At 44.5% G+C, this 17745-nt stretch overlaps 1 protein-coding gene across 1 annotated transcript; it reads left to right on the plus strand.

The window, feature by feature from the left end:
• Window positions 1-16924: 16924 nt before the first annotated feature.
• Window positions 16925-17398, plus strand: LOC126101298 (serine/arginine repetitive matrix protein 3-like). Its single transcript, XM_049911977.1, has one exon. The coding sequence runs from the start codon at window positions 16925-16927 to the stop codon at window positions 17396-17398; it is 474 nt and encodes a 157-aa protein (XP_049767934.1).
• The last annotated feature ends 347 nt before the right edge of the window (window positions 17399-17745 follow it).

The raw sequence follows: 17745 nt of genomic DNA on the forward strand, positions 1-17745 counted from the left end.
TACCGAGAGCCGTGAATTTTGCTTACAGTAACAGCAATAACAGGTAATAATTACTGATTGCTGTATCCACAGCCAATAACGGAGAAATACGTTCTCATTTGTTTATTGCATTAAGTATGTCGTTTGTAATAGCAAAGAGCTTGCAGTAGAAGAGATGTATCTGACAGTAGTGGAGGTAAACAGGAGTTCATAGCTCTTAACGTATGCATTTCACTACCTAAGTTTACTGGAAATTTATTACTTGCTTTTAGTCCATACTAAAAAATTAAACTCCTTCCGCACAGGCCATGAATACCCAAAGATGCCGACTGGCCACCGTGTCATCCTCAGCCCACAGGCGTCGCTGGATGAGGATATGGAGGGGCATGTGGTCAGCACACCGCACTCCAGGCCGTAGGTCTGTTTCTGAGACCGGAGCCGCTACTTTTCAAACAAGGAGCTCCTCAGTTTGCCTCACAAGGGCTGAGTGCAGCCAGCGTGCCAACAGCCCTCGGCAGCCCGGATGATCACCCATCCAAATGCTAGCCCACCCCGACAGCGCTTAATTTCGGTGATCAGACGGGAACCGGTGTTACTACTGCGGCAAGGCCGTTGGCTTGGTCCATACTACTTCATTTTAAAATGTGGAATACGTTTTCAACACCGTATAAATTGTCACTGGATGCATAGCAATGTGATGTATGTCGATATCTCCCTCTGGGCGCGCTCGCGCATATGTGTGTGTGTGTGTGTGTGTGTGTGTGTGTGTTGGTGGGACGGAGGGTTGGGGAAGAATGTTTATTTTATTGATTACGTGATTTTTAAGTTAAATATGATGTTTGTAAACTCAGTGTCAATGTTACAAGAGGGGTACGTTATCAAGAGTAATTATTTACGTTGTTGGTGTTGTCTTTGACATAATATTGGAGTGAAATGGATGTAGTACATTTTAACATTGTTTTCGGAAAAAGTGAAAAAACTGAAGAAACACGAAAGCTCGATCTTCTGTAGTTTTTTTATACAATACCTTGAAACAAACTGGATTCGTAGTTACAGAGATTATGTGACTACATACATGTACCCGAGAGCAAGTACAATCTGACTGATGTTGTTTCATAGCGTGACGAAAAACTCGCTCCCGCGTTGTGCTCGTGAAAATTTTGCGCCTCCATGCGCGTTGTAAAATTGAGTTCCGATGCAGATAGTATATACACGGCGTAATTTACGGAAAAGTATATCACATGTACATTTGAACACGATCGTCATGTGAATATTGGCAACGAAAATAGCAGTGACCGATTTCGATGTGTACTGAAATGACGCACGCGTTGGTGAAAGGGCAATGCGAGGCAAATTACTGACATATGATTCCCTGTGATGGAGGCCGTTTCGATTTTCATCGAAACGCGAAACGTCATCTGTGAGCGAGTGTCAGCGCAGCTCGTCCGGTTTAAAGCGCAGCATTGAATTATGCAGCACCGTTGTCGATCAGCTGCGTGTGATATTGGATTCGTCTGAGCTGTAAGGTACGCTCCTGATATTGATATTTCGTGAGTCCAGTATAAGAAGCCTTATATAAAACCCCGTTGATGTTTTCTGTCCGGTAATAAAAAGAGACATTTCAAGCAAAACTATGGTGCAAAGCGCGTCGTATTTCTAGGTGGTCGGCGAGAACGGATTGGAAAAATCACATTTTTACAGCGTCGTTCGACTGTGGCGGAGTTATTTCTTACGAGACGAGCGTCTCTGAACCTGGTCACCCAAGTAACTGCTGTGACATCTGCGTTCCCACGCAACTAACCTCTAGCATTACTACCCCACCGGCTAGTGAGTGTTCTAAAAAAGTCGTTCGCTGAGGGTGTAATTCTCACCGTGGCCGATCTTAGCGTCAGGTCGCATTAATCTCTGTCCCATTCGGCCGGATCGCTCCAGATGGTGCTGTAAAAGACGGAAACCAGTTTTCCGATACTGCCGCCTCCAACCGGTGGGCGGCATCCGGAATTCGTGGCTGTAAACTAAAGCATCTCATTTGGAAGGGTGTAGGCTTCTGGTTGTGGCAGTGGAGGAAGAGGCGGACGAGGAGAAAATCGAGGAATGTTGCGAGAAAGAGAACTTGGCCACCAAAAGCGGCAATCGGCACCGCTGTTCTTGCATGCTCATTACCGGTCCACAGTCCAACAGTCAAGAGCATTGCGTCAACAACTTTGCTACGTGCCCTACCAAGCTTATGTTGCTAATTATGTAGGATGTTTCAAAAACAGTGACTTGATTCATTGATAAAAACATTTTAAAAACATGGTACTAGTTGCCAAATATTCACAAATTCTTGAAGTTTTAGCTACGCCGTTGCAAATGTCCACCAGCAGCGCGAACAACATCTAGACGATGTATCTGCTTTTACAGAAATTATGCTGGATTTTATTCTACTCTTCACTTGTTCTGTACGACGAGATAAAGGACGTGAACACACTTTCCCTCACATATACCAACAAGAAAATATCTTGGAGGCCAAGAATGCAGGCAGTGTCTCGGGGACCAGTGCGCCCTAGCCACCGTTGAGGGCACACGATCCAGAAACTGACGTACGTTGTTGGGCCACCGCGGTGGAGGTCCATCCTGGTGCAAACTGAAATCATCTGAGTCCTAAGAGAAAACGTAAATGTCGTGTGACAAGGACCTCCGTCGGGTAGACCGTTCGACCTTCGTTTTGACGCCACTTCGGCGAGTTGCGCGACGATGAGGATGAAATGACGATGATTAGGACAACACAACACCCAGTCCCTGGTCGGAGAAAATCTCCGACCCAGCCTGGAATCGAACCCTGGGACCGTAGGATTGATATTCTGTCGCGCAGATCATTTTCTTTTTCGTTGATCTCATTTTGTTCTATAACATTCATTGAATTCCTTCAGGGCGTACGTCCATTGACACCCGTTCAGGTTCGTCATTGATCCGTTCACTCAGTTTTTTATTACAGAGGGTAGCTAACCCTCTCACCAAACACAATCACTCAGCTACTGGGGTGGACGTCGAAGTCCTGAAGTTGTGGAGAAAACATTTCAAGATAGCTCATCCAAGTCACTCTGTTTTCCTCAAAAGAGAAGGGACTGTAATCTTTTTCACGAGTAATGGCACAGAAAACGGCACTTAAGGTTAATCTCATTTGTGGCCAATAATTTCATAAGGGTTGCGCACGATATGTCGATTTCCTTTACTGCTAACATGAAATATTGCTGAAAATTAACCATGTTATAAATGCTTCGTCCTCAACGTCATTTAGCACAGCATTTCTTAAGTCAATCAGTTTTCTTTTATCATCAACCCGAAGAGCTTGTACTAATTGTAGTCTGTATGGTTTATAGGCCAAACGACGCCCTCTCAGCCGCCAGACAGTCATATGACCCTTTGCCAGTTCTCCGCTTGCGCAGCGAGTAAACTTACGTGGACTCCACTTAAGCGTTCGTGACTTCTTTCCACCATGTCATCAGAAGCTCCATATCTCTTCAAATTGGCGATACCAACGAAGAATGTTTTTTTGGTGCAGCCGAATCAATGCCGCAACCTCGACGAAAAACAATCTGGACCGAAATCACTGCTAATTGCACCCCACAAAACGCCTTAGTTCTAACTAACTGCAGGCTGAGAAGACGCATCGACATCTAATGGCGATTTTCTGAAGCTCTCGGCCTCCAAGCATCACACATTTTCTTCCCGGCACGTCTCATGTTTCGTAGCTGTTAAGGTCCAAAATATGGTCATTCTTTCTTAAAATCCCTGTACACAATTCATCTTTCAGATGTAGAAAGACGCCTAAATACTTTCGCTTACGTCGCACAACTTCTTCTCTGTGTTGCCACTTTTTCCCTTCAGTGCATTTTAGGACGCCGAAGAATAAACTACTTTGAATATAACATGTGACCAGTCTGCACTGGTTACCGAGATATGAGTCGTAACAAAGAAATGTTTTCATTTCACGGTTTGCACTCCAGTTCCTATGCCTTTCTTTATTGACCAGCATGTCTGATTTCAAGTTTAAATTGTGTAGTTGTACCTTATATGACATAATTTAATTTTACAATTGTGATTGTTATTTGGTGAAAATTTTGTTTTATTCTTACGTATGTCAACGTATTTACAAATTTTTGTAATGGAACAGCTGTTGCTGTTACATTAGGTGATTTACTAACCGCAGACTACCAATTACAGTACGTTGTATTCCAGTTTTTACGAAGCTGTGTGAAATGCACCAGTGGTCTGCAGTTGTGTCTCATCTGAACGCACAAATCAACAGCTTATGGGTGAATCAGAAGAAGAGTACGCTCAGAATTTACAAACGCAATTGTGCTCCAGAAGATGGACGACACAACGAATGGCCGATCTCTGTCCTTGTCATTTACAGAGAATTTAATACCAGTTATGAAGTCATGAAGATAGGGGGTTGGAATTTTGAAAGTGGCAAACTGCCGAGTAATCCCATTAATAGTGAAGACACTTTCACTTGTAATGTTGTCACCGGCCGCTCTGGCCGAGCGGTTCTAGGTGGTTCAGTCCGGAACCGCGCTGCTGCTACGGTAGCAGGTTCGAATCCTGCCTCGGGCATGGATATGTGTAATGCCCTTAGGTTAGTAATGTTTAAGTAGCTCTAAGTATTGGGGACTGAGACCTCAGATGTTAAGTCCCACAGTGCTCAGAGCCGTAATGATGTCAATAACACACTTTACTCACATCGGTGATCCGACGAGCACCTGAATGCCTTTCTGGAAACTCATTTTTAGTAATGGTTGTCTGCATGTGTGTAGTGTGGTACGGTAAACGATCGATTGATTGAACTTGTGATACTGCATCATCTTACTGGGTATCTTTATCTTAACGTTCTTGAAAACGAGCGTCCTTTATTTTAGTATGAGGTTTATTTGGCTACAAGGACACGTCTGTTATTCCATCTAGAAGGGTACTTTCACATTTTAGTCATCACCGTCCACACCAGACAGATGGCTGATGATGAATCGCCGGAAATGGTCACGTTTCTTGGTCACCACAGTACCCGAACTTCATTCGCCTAGATTTTTGTCTGCGGAGTTGGATGGAAGTGAAACCTGCAAGAGAAGGATTAACACTAAAGACGAATTGGTCGCTCGGACTATGACTAGTGCTGCCTAATGAAATACTCTCAAGATGACTTCGGTGGAACCAGACGTGATGCTGCCAAGAAAATTCGTGGTGCATTGCAGTCATAGGTGGAATCTCTTCGTGGTCCAACTCTGACACATTTAATTGTCTTACATTTATGAACTAATTAATCTGATTGACCACGATAAAATTTAGTCGTTCCAGTAATTTAGAATTTTAAGTATTTTATCACATGGCACTCAGTACACCAACTCGGATTTTGATGAGATTCCTTAGCCACTTATATTGATGACACCAAAGCAGAATGTCCGTGTAATTGAGAGAAAGTCCTTGGAAACATCTCTGGAGTCAAAACGATTCAGAAAGAGGGGAGCAATTAAAAGGTAGGTTTAAGGTATTACTAATATAAATGGTTTTAATCATAATTTATACATGGCGTGTACTTTTAAGTAAGTACCATTTTGAAATAAAGATTAAACAAGTAGACATACTTCAGCTAATTTATTTTTACGTGAAAGTCTGCCCTGCAGTATACTTTCCTACATAATTCCCACCAATATTGGCACTTATCGTATCGTACAACGAGCTCTGAACACCATCGCCGCTGAAATCGGTCACCTTTGCATAGCTTCCGATAATTTACACGTTCTGTAACAATTGCATAAAGCATACTTCTTAACTCTTACAAGCAATGGAACGGTATGAAAACGAGTGAAAAATGGTTGAACAAATGTGCAGGATGAGAGACGAAGTGGGCGACCTTCAGACGTCAGAGATGATTTGATGCAGGAAGTTGAAGAAAAAGAGAGGGAGAATAAACGCTTTATGATTTCAACGTTATGTAATTAATTTCCTGAAGTGTCAAGAAGCGTGTTTTATGCAACTGTTACAGAACATTTAAATTACGAAAATTATGCTGAGGCGGCACATTTTTACGACTATGGTAATCAAAACTAGTTATACGATACTATAAGTGCCTTAATATTGACCGGAACTATGTAGAAAAGTAGATTAAAGAACAGGCTGTCGTGTAAAATTAAAGTTGCTTAGAAAAGATTTGCTTTATTTTTATTCCAGAGAGGTTCTTAACTTAAGAAACACGCGTCATACTATATTTTCAAATACACAGTATTTCAAGGGAATTTCTGAAAATCTGTGCCAATAAAATGGCATCAGGTGTTAGAAGCCCTCGCAACGCAAGAAAGCAGAGAGAATTTAACTGTCATGGGCACACAAAGGCAGCTGAAGCGTGGTTACAAACTGAATTAATTGCTGGAGTAGAAACTCTACGAAAGTTTGCTGGTTATAATCCGCGAAACAATACCTGGTGCCACGAGGTTCGCCTCTTCTCAACTTCTGACTTGGAGAGGAACTTGTAGAAGAGTTTCCGGCGTTCGGCAGTGTTCCGTGGTTTACAGCTCCCAAGTGTTTCGCTGGCGACAGACCTGAGGTCGCCGAATGGGACCGTACAGACAGCACGTGCCAGCTCACACGAAAAAATTTCTTTCTCCGCACTCCATGGCAGAGATTCTCCTCTTTTTTTGTAAATAAAGTTTTAAAGCATAACAGATTAATGATGAAGTGAGTGGGAAAAGGAACTATTCCGTACGCCTTACATTAGGCGACCCAACTCACACGAAATTCTGCTGCCTATATTAAGGTGTGTAATACCAATTTTGGCCCCCTTTTATTTTGGCCTCTCTTTGTAAATACTCAAGAGTAAAGATGAAGATAAAGGTGACGTTGGCTATGCCCCCAAATGCAAACTTACTTGGTAACATTGTTTTTTGAAACGTAAACTTCTGTACCACATTAACTTCATGGGTTATTGAAACTAATGCTAACTGAGACAGTGGAGACATAAACATAGACAGCTACTGATCAGCGTGAGGACTTTATCACTTACATTACTAAGTGATAAACTCAATTACCAATATGATCACCCTGGTAGTTGTTGTGGTCTTCAGTCCTGAGGCTGGTTTGATGCAGCTCTCCATGCTACTCTATCCTGTGCAAGCTTCTTCATCTCCCAGTACCTACTGCAGCCTACATCCTTCTGAATCTGCTTTGTGTATTCATCTCTTAGTCTCCCTCTACGATTTTTACACTCCACGCTGCCCTCCAGTACTAAATTGGTGAACCCTTGATGCCTCAGAATGTGTCCTACCAACCGATCCCTTCTTCTAGTCATGTTGTGCCACAAACTCCTCTTCTCCCCAATCCTATTCAATACCTCCTCATTAGTTATGTGATCTACCCACCTAATCTTCAACATTCTTCTGTAACACCACATTTCGAAAGCTTCTATTCTCTTCTTGTCCAGACTATTTATTGTCCATGTTTCATTTCCATACATGGCTACACTCCAAACAAATACTTTCAGAAACGACTTCCTGACACTTAAATCTATACTCGATGTTAACAAATTTCCCTTCTTCGGAAACGCTTTCCTTGCCATTGCCAGTCTACATTTTATATCCTCTCTACTTCGACCCGGTAGGAGAGCAATATTTCTTTCCATTTTCCAATCGATCGTGAAATTAGAACTTAGGTGTAAAGTCGATAAAGCTCTAGGCAGACGGCCGGCGGTGTGGCCTAGCGGTTCTCGGCGCTTCAGTCTGGAATCGCACGACCACTACGGTCGCAGGTTCGAATCCTGCCTCGGGCATGGATGTGTGTGATGTTCTTAGGTTAGTTAGGTTTAAGTAGTTGTAAGTTCTAGGGGTTCTAGGGGACTGTTGACCTCTGATGTTAAGTCCCATAATGCTCAGAACCATTTCTAGGCAGACGTGTTGCGCAGCGTCTTGAGTATGCCATTCTATTGCGTCACGTCGCACGTTTCAGTTATGAGCGCACAGTGAGCACTTAAAGTCGCCTAGAAACGTCACCTGGAAATTGTGAAGTGCCTGCTGTCATTCGGTTTCCGCATGCTGAGGGTTTCTGCCTGACACGTTCCACATCATTACGAAGTGTCGTATTCATGATCTATGGAACAAGTATTAATCTAATCTAATCCAATCTAATCTCATCAGTGCAACCCTCACACCCTATGTGTGACAGCTAGCTGCGGCTATCGTACACGATCTCAGAAGTTGGATGTTTGATCATGATGCCGGTGGTCATCAGAATAAGCTAATGTCAACGGATGATGTTGTTCAGAGACTGGATCAGGCGATTCGAGAAAACCGTCTACGAAGTGCACTTCAGAGTACGTGAAGAAGAATGTTGTTACGAGACCCTGTCCTTCCTCACGACAATTCTTGGCCGTACATTGCGGCTGGAACAAAAGCTCTCCTGCAGCGTTTATAGTGGGAAGTGCTTTCTCACATACCATAGCAGGATTTCCGGAAGGCTTTTGACACTGTACGACACAAGCGGCTCGTAGTGAAATTGCGTTCTTATGGAATATCGTCTTAGTTATGTGACTGGATTTGGGATTTCCTGTCATAGAGGTCACAGTTCGTAGTAATTGACGGAAAGTCGTCGAGTAAAACAGAAGTGATTTCAGGCGTTCCCCAAGGTAGTGTTATAGGCCCTTTGCTGTTTCTTATTTATGTAAACGATTTGGGAGACAATCTGAGCAGCCGTCTTCGGCTGCGGATGCCGCTGTCGTTTATCGATTAATTAAGTCGTCAGAAGATCTAAACAAACTGCAAAAATATTTAGAAAAAATATTTGAATGGTGCGAAAAGTGGCAGTTGACCTTAAATAACAAAAAGGGGGAGGTCATCCACATGACTACTAAAAGGAACTCGTTAAACTTCTATTATACGATAAATCAGTCTAATCTAAAAGCCGTAAATTCAACTAAATACTTAGGTATTACAATTGCGAACAACTTAAATTGGAAGGAACATATAGAAAATGTTGTGGGGAAGGGTAACCAAAGGCTGCGTTTTATTGGCAGGACACTTAGAAAATGTAACAGACCTACTAAGGAGACTGCCTACACTACGCTTGTCCGTCCTCTTTTAGAATACTGCTGCGCGTTGTGGGATCCTTACCAGATAGGTCTGACGGGGTACATCGAAAAAGTTCAAAGAAAGGCAGCACGTTTTGTATTATCGCGAAATATGGGAGAGAGTATCACAGAAATGATACAGGTTTGGGCTGGACATCATTAAAAGAAAGGCGTTTATCGTTGCGCCCGATGTACACATGAAAATCCAATCACAAACTTTCTCCTCCGAATGCGAAAATATTTTGTTGACACCGAACTACATAGTGCGGAACGATCACCACGATAAACTAAGGGAAATCAGAGCTCGTACGGAAAGATATAGGTGTTCATTCTTTCCGCTCGCTGTACGAGACTGGAATAATAGAGAATTGTGAAGGTGGTTCGATGAACCCTCTCCCAGGCACTTAAATGTGATTTGCATACATGTAGATGTAGATGTAGATTGTCCTACGGTCCGTACTTGGCTCCCATTTATTTTCATCTCTTTGTTCACGTGAACCTGACATGAACCTCTGGCTACGTAAGAATTTTGGCACAGACAATGAGCTCAATACGCGCGTAGAAAACTGGCGGAACCTGCAGCCGGCTTCCTCCTTTGATGAGTGTGTTGGAAAGTTGGTGTCATGCTACGGAGGACTGAGCGGCGACTATGTACAGAAGTAGCTGGAAGGCGTATCTAATTATTGCAAGCAAATCATTTTTGATTTCCGCTGTTGTTCCCATTTCGCGAACGATCGGGCTTTGAAAAAGTTATCCTCCGTAACTCCAGTATCATAATCTCTTTTTGCTGTTAAGAGGGAGATGGTGACGGAGAAAGCTGGTAAATGAATATATATGAATGGCTGTATCGGCAGTGTGCAAAAGGTTCACAGCAGCTGTATATGTACAAGAGCAAGGAACGAACATTTACATTTCAATGTCCCACCGACCACCCGGTAGTTGGAACTGTATCTCGGAAAGGGGAACGGTAGAAAAAAAAAACACTCCGTCCACAGGCCCCAAGTGGCCCATCGGGATCATCCGACCGCCGTGTCATCCTCCGGGGAGGATGCGGGTAGGAGGGGCATGGGGTCAGCACACTGCTCTCCCGGTCGTTATGATGGTAGTCTTGACCGAAGCCGCTAATATTCAGTCGAGTAGCTCCTCAATTGGCATCACGAGGCTGAGTGCACTCCGAAAAAATGGCAACAGCGCATGGCGGCCTGCATGGTCACCCATCCAAGTGCCAACCACTCCCGACAGCGCTTAACTTCGGTGATCTCACGGGAACCGTTGTAGCCACTGCGGCAAGGCCGTTGCCTTTGTAAAAGGGAAGGGTAGGTAAGGAAATAGTTCATGTCGTCGTAGACGGAAATGTCTTAACATTCGCCTTAAGTGATGTAGGAAAACCTCCGTACCTACAACTTCATGATCGAACGTGGTTTCGAGCCGCTCTTCTCGCAAGTGCGAGTCCAGTGCCTTGTCCGCTTCGCATCTCATTCGGTACCTTTATCTATTCGTCCGAAGTGGAGAGACGTACAGTAATAGTCAAAACAGCGTGTGTGTCGAGACTTGTCTCCTCTTGTCGGATCGTTCCATCGCAATTCTGAAGGTCAGCTGGAACCTAAATCCCTCGCAATAAACTATAAATACCCTTACAGCCAGCCTTTCCTAAATCTCTGTAGTGTTGAGTCTCATTATATTACACAGACGCTTGCAAGCTAATATCTCAAAGATTTTTCGGGCCACATGCAGTTCCTCTTTGTCGAAATGTTTCAGCTCAAACTCGCGTAGGGGATGAACCACACGTGTCGCATTACACGCCCTAAATTAGGCACTTGTGATCCTTTGGTTAAATTGTCTAGCTGATGGCAAGTTTAGGAAATTTGATGGAACATACAACGTTAATATAACATATAACAACAGTAATAATAAAATCGGGAGCTAATTTAACACCCATAAATGATGTAGGCCTCACAGTTGCGATTTGGTTAGAATAATGTTTGTTCAGAAAGCAAACTAATAATGAAAGTTGACGTATTTAAAATTATTATTAGACTCGAGCGTATACCCATTTGACACAGTTCGATCACGCACAGTCTTATGGCGAATTTAAAGTCCAATACTCCACCTCGTTACCTACGCGAAAGGTTGCGTGGCTGCTCACCGCTCACAGGCAAAGTCCCGCGGTACCACACAACGCGAAGTTTTCTAAGTCTTTTCATTTCCTAGCTACCTAAAGACCGACCGTCCGCTTTCGCGTCTCCAGCAACACTGTCCCTCTGTCCGCCCCATCAGCGCCTCCCGCTTGCCTAACATCGTCGCTCAACTGACTAGTTCAATCTCCTTTCCAGAAGCCGTCCATCTGATTGGCTACAGGTTATTCTCCATTATTTTACATTTTAACGTATTTAAATAATCAAAGCTTTGACCACCTTCGCCAGCCGGGGCGGCCAAGCGGTTAAAGGCGCTACAGTCTGGAACCGCGAGACCGCCGCGGTCGCAGGTTCGAATCCTGCCTCGGGCATGGATGTGTGTGATGTCCTTAGGTTAGTTAGGTTTAAGTAGTTCTACGTTCTAGGGGACTGATGACCATAGAAGTTAAGTCCCATAGTGCTCAGAGCCATTTGAACCGTTTTGAACCTTGACCACCTTCACGTTCTAAGTAAAGTAACAATAATATCCATTAAATAATAAACGTTAAATTCTTTTACATAAAACCAATACAATTTCCTTCTTAGCTTTGAATGTCACGGTCAGTAGACTTACTCCAGTGTGCTTTCTGATAAATAAATAAAGAGAAAAAATAGCTAATATGCACTAAACTTAACAACAAATATCCTATTACCTAAAGATTCAATAAGGTGTCATGCTGACGTCGGTCAATGTGTTTTGTGTGTCGGAAATAATGAGACGATGCTTAACACTGCTACGTCTCCCTAGCCACAAACAAATTCTACGGAGTTGCCCTATGACGTAGGTTCTCTCACTACAGCGTTTGGGTCTCATTCAGCACAATAGACGCCTGTGAATTTTTCCAGTCACATGGCGAATCTGCACTCTTTGTGGCACAGGGTCCTGGACGACAGGTTTCGTTTCACAATTCCTGAAGGCTGACTCTTTCGGCCATATACTTAAATGAGAGTGAAATGCTCGTCAACTCATACGCTCAAAGCATTAAATATCGCGTCGGAACGAATATGCACTCAAAAACGTCCTACCAATATAGCACAACATAAGCACCACATAAAGTCACAAATAAGTGATACTGAAATAAGCACTCCTGTAGTAGAGAAACTACTGAATCGACGAGGACATCAATGCATCAGGTCCTGACTCTGAAACCACTGTGGGATCATGCTTCTTACGACGCTCGCACTTGTCGAAAATCTCACGCATCTTGTCTGCGGGTCGTTTACAAGGCGAATTGAGCTGTTGAGGATGAGGATGTTTGATTTGTGAGGTGCTCAACTGCGTGGTCATCAGCACCCGTACGAAGTACCAATTTTTATGCAGTCCAATTTTTTTCACATTCCAATTTTGCCACTGTCACGAATGATGATGATGATGGTGAAATGATGAGGACAACACAGGCATCCAGTCCCCAGGCAGTGAAATTACTCAAGCCAGCGGGGAATCGAACCCAGGACCCCGTGATGAGGAGGCAGCAATGGTAGCCACTAGACCACGAGATGACGACGAATTGAGTTGTACATTTAGGAAAACAGGCATTCGTCTGAACAATTCGCTTAAACCTTTCGCCATCAGAACATCCATCTCACTACAGGCAGCTACGAAAAGCATTTTGCATCTATCCCTAAGACTTCTAAATTGGTATAATTTCGGTTAGAATCGATTTGCAAACAGTTGCTTTAAATATATCAACTACGTGATATAAATAACTGGGCAGTACTCTAAAAATTTGAAATCGTTGAGCCACGCGGGATTAGCCGAGCGGTCTTAGGCGCTGCTGTCATGGACTGTGCGGCTGGTCTCGGCGGAGGTTCGAGTCCTCCCTCGGGCAGGGGTGTGTGTGTTTGTCCTTAGGATAATTAAGGTTAAGTAGTGTGTAAGCTTAGGGACTGATCACCTTAGCAGTTAAGTCACATAAGATTTCACACACATTAAATCGTTGACGTAACTCTCTGGAGATAACCAAAGGGAAAGTGAAATTCTTATTGTAATTCCTTCAGAGTTGCGTTTCCTTATGACAGGGACTAATTTCGAGCTACCATATCCATTTTCAACTCAGGTCTATTAATGCTGCACTAATAGTGCTTGAGTAGGCTAAAGGCGAAATACACATAGCACATAGTCACATCGAATGCAGACCAATGTCAAAATGCAGACATATCCATAAGGTGCAGTTGAACTAGACTCTAATTTGCTTGCAGTGAGATCCTGAAATTTTTTGCTAGGTGGTCATTGTATTGGAGGCATCGCAGACGCTTGTGTAGACCATCGATATGATGCTACAGGATGCTTCCTGAGGTAAATCAAGAACGCATGTTTGATAAGTGTGTCAGTGTTGTCGGGTGACCCTGGGAACACTCGTAGTAAGAAGCGAGTGCCTTGCCTACATTGATTCACGGTGGCGAGTTGAGTTCACTTCGATCTCTTGGTTGGTATACTGCAAACTGACCTTTTTTGATCATTGCTGTGGTTGTGGGCGGTCGGCTTGGAAGCTGGGGTTGTTTAAGCGAACGGTTTGTAAAGATTGTAATAGGAGCACTTTCTCCAAAAGAGGAGATAATTGAAAGGAGGGATGAATGGGAATGACAATCGTTAATTTTAATGATGGTGAAATCTCTCCTAGAGTGAGTTGTGGGATTTGCGTTGCTAGTATGTTGCGCTGAATGTGTATTAGGAGTGTCTTTGAGTTGAGAAATGTGAGGTCGCATCTGCTGGACAAGAAGAGAGAAGAGTAAAATGAATGCTGTCGTGCTGCAATGATTTCGACCTGCATCTGACGATCACTCGCTGTCTCCCTTTTGTTTGCCTTAGTGTTAGTTTCAGGCTGGGTGAAGAAGGGAGGTTGTGGGATGACTGTGGGGTAGGGAATGTTTACCCGCTGGTACCGGTATATGCGTCGTAGCTTGTGGTGTGGCTGGTGGTGTCCTGGTGATGGTGTGGCTGCGGCTGTTGGGACTGCTCCTGGTGATGGTGTGGCTGGGGCTGGTGCTGACGATGCTAGCGTTGTTATGGGTTGTGCTGAGAGAGCTGGTGGTAAAGGAGCTGGAGCTGCTGCACTTCTGTCACGTTGAACGGTCCTCATCAGTCGTCGTTGGTCCCAGTCTTGCAGGATCCTTTTCCGGCCGCAGCGATGTTGGAGATTTGATGTTTTACCGGATTCTTGATAATCGCGGTACACTCGTGAAATGGTCGTACAAGAAAAACCCACTTCATCGCTACCTCGTAGATGCTGTGTCCCATTGCTCTTGCGTCGACTATAGTTCAAGCTCACTTAAATCTTGATAACCTGCCATTGTAGCAGCAGTAACCGATATAAGAACTGCACCAGACATTTTTGTCTTTTATAGGCTTTGCCGACCGCAGCGCCGTATTATGCATGTTCAGATATCTCTGTATTTGAATACGCATGCCTATACCAGTTTCTTTGGAGTTTCAGTGTAGCCGTGACGGCAGCGTCTGAAACCTTCCAGAGAGAGCTGGAATGACGCATGTGCGGAAGGTAATTTGGGCAGCTCCAAGCTCTTCGTCCCACTGATGGACCGTGTGACGTCAGATGGCGCGAGCGACCCGTGCCACGTTTAGAATTGCCACTCACGCATCTCTGTAAGAGTCAAGCCTTCATCTATGCTTTCGCCCTCTGTCCAGACCCAGCCTCCATGTACATGGTCTGTGTTAAATTGTTGCTGTTTGTTCTAATTTCATCCGCTTCTTTGATAACAGGATCCCAGGATTATGGAGTTTGAGCAAAATTCTCGTTTTTTTCAATTTTTTTTTTCAAATAGTGATTAATGCCCATTTTCTTGGCAATGTTCGACCACGGCTAAGTTCTCGTTTCCTTTGTTTGATATGTCGTGAATACTTTACAACAGTTCTCCGGATCTGTGTGTATCGTTTGACCTATGTAAATATTACTATATTCACAGGGCCACCATACGCGCTAGGAGCATTACATATCTCTTATCGTCGAGGTGCGTCGGAACGTAAACGTCCTGTAGCCTTTTTGAACACCGAGTTCGGATCTTGAGCTCTTATCGCACAGTTTTTTAGACTCAAAAGCAGTCGACATCGGTGATCCTGTTTTCCTGTCTATGCGGATGCCCTGTGTGGCGTGAAACCGCCTTTCAATTAGAGCCGCTTCTATGTTCGTACCATGTCGTTTTGAGTTCCATACACACGTTGAGCAAGTTCGCTGGCTGACAAGCCCTCTGAGCGTGCCGTGACGCGGATTCGACGACTGGTCGGGATCGCCCTTCTTAGCATAGAGGATGTTCACCTTGCTGCTCGACAGGTAACTCTAATGCAGTCCAATCGGTGCTTCAAAAGAAATGCTGAAATCTAATCTACCCGTTAGTAGCGCTCATGGTCATAGGTGACCTACCCGTCGGTACAGGAGCAGTCATGATAGCAACACAGATGCACGACGTATCTGCGTGACACAAAACTTTCGTTGATATCTATAGCAGGAGGCATGGTAAGTCTATGTACTGCTACGACAAATATTTTAATATAACCGGTGACCACATAGAAAATAGTTTTGATGTCTAAATAATATTACGACGTGATTCCACTGTAACACGTGCATCGTCATTTAAATTTTTTCTGAAGATCTGACCGTAGGCCACGAAACTGATCGTTTCCTGTTGAGGATTGCCATACAGCTGTAAGCGACGTTCTTTTCTAAAGATCAGAATAAGTTTTTAAATAACTTTAATTTGACTTTCTTGAATAAAATGACTGGCGAAGCCACCAGTTTTTACTTTTAGGATAATCGTCACATATCCACGTTTGCCTTAATTAAAATTCCGCTACCTGTGAGGTAGGATAATGAAAGTTTGTGAAAACATTTGCAAGAACGCGAGGAAGAAAAATAACTAATAAATCATTGACAAAAAATTAATTTCCACATGAGAAGGTAACAACTGTTAATTGCATACCATGTTCAAGTTCAAGGTTACAAATGAACCTCAATGTGACGACACTCTTCATCCACGAGAGTGTGGACCTGCACTAGAGATTGCTGTGCTGCTGCCCGTAACATCACAAGTCGGTTGTTGGATCACGAAGTGTCCAGTTGTCGTGAAATAGCTCGTGTACTTCTTGAAGATCGCACATGCGTCCAGCACTTTCAGCCACGGCAACAGTAACTTTTTCAACAATTTGTGGCGCCATCGGCCGTCAGTCTCTCCCACGAGCAATTCACTAATCTCCAGTTAATTCGAAATTCGGAATAATGTTCTCCAGCCCCAGTGTAGAAAGAGGTCCTCTCGGTATTGCTTTAATGCGTCGATACTCGCAAGGACCAGCATCACTATTGTTTTGATAAAGCAACTTTACGAGTGAAGATCTGCTCGCCTTGTCTAGGGCCATGTTTATTGTAACTGTAATGCACAGTGACGCTTGCGTTTCAATCCTACTTAGCCGTACCACAACCGGCGCCTAACGGCAAGCTTAGATAACTACTAAAAACTACTAACAACACGAATCGCACAGTGCCCAGCCTCAAGGCTAGTCCCCCATACGGTAAATATTTTTCCGGCTACACTGGCTCAAGTGGCAAAACATTTGTTATAACCACCCCGTGTATACCTGTAAAGTTGACGTAACCTCTCATGGGAGACTGCTGGAAGTGGACCTGCCTTCTGGGTCAGTCTCTGGGGATAAGCCGGAGTCGCGGCCCAGGTGATGTGCGGGGGCAGCCGCGTGGCCCACGGCCCCCACCAGGGTTGCCGCCCCACCCCTCCGCTGCCTCCCCCCTCCGCTCCCCCCCTGCCCACGGCCACGGCGACGCCGACGCCGACGCCGCCTCCGTGCCGGCGGGACGCCCAGCCCCCCAGTCCGCCAGCCGCCGCCGCCACAGCACGTGGCCATCCGCGACGCGCCGCCGGTACCGCGTGCCCGCTACGTGAGCGCACGTCACGCCCCGACCGCTTGCGCCCGAAGACACGTGAGCGCGATCCGCGACGCGCCGCACGTCGCAGCCGCGCAGACTTCGCCGACGTTGGCCGCCGTCCAAACGCCGCAGATGCGTCGGTCGCCGCGTGTCGCCGTCGAGAAAAATACGGGCGAATGAAACTCTCGTCAAGAGTGACAGTGAATTCTCTCGTGTTCCTACAAGATGTGTTCTCCCCACCACTGCGTCTAGCTGTCTGCAACTAAACACAGTTCGAAATAAACCTGTAATCCACCGTGCCTTTCGTTCATTATGATGTAAGTTTCTCGTACTTCTTTTCACTCACACTTCAATGAATTTCCCCCATTATGAAGCGTCATAGTATCACCAACAGTTTTATAAGGCTGTTACCAATAGCCAAAACATATAGAGTTCACGGTGCACAGGGTGACCGAAAATGTACCATTGTTTGACGGTCGATACTGACCACAGATCGTCGTCGAGGAGTTAATATTTTCTCTTTTTCTGTAAAATTGTACTATGTGAAGTTTCAATACATGGAGAAATTGCAAGCATTAGCATTTTGATGAGGACCTGAGATCGAAACTGATCG

This window comes from Schistocerca cancellata, chromosome 9 (genome assembly GCF_023864275.1).
Source record: "Schistocerca cancellata isolate TAMUIC-IGC-003103 chromosome 9, iqSchCanc2.1, whole genome shotgun sequence".
Lineage (NCBI taxonomy): Eukaryota > Metazoa > Arthropoda > Insecta > Orthoptera > Acrididae > Schistocerca > Schistocerca cancellata.

Coding starts and splice junctions, on each gene's coding strand:
- LOC126101298 (XM_049911977.1), top strand. CDS start 16,925: ATGTGCGGGGGCAGCCGCGTGGCCCACGGCCCCCACCAGGGTTGCCGC.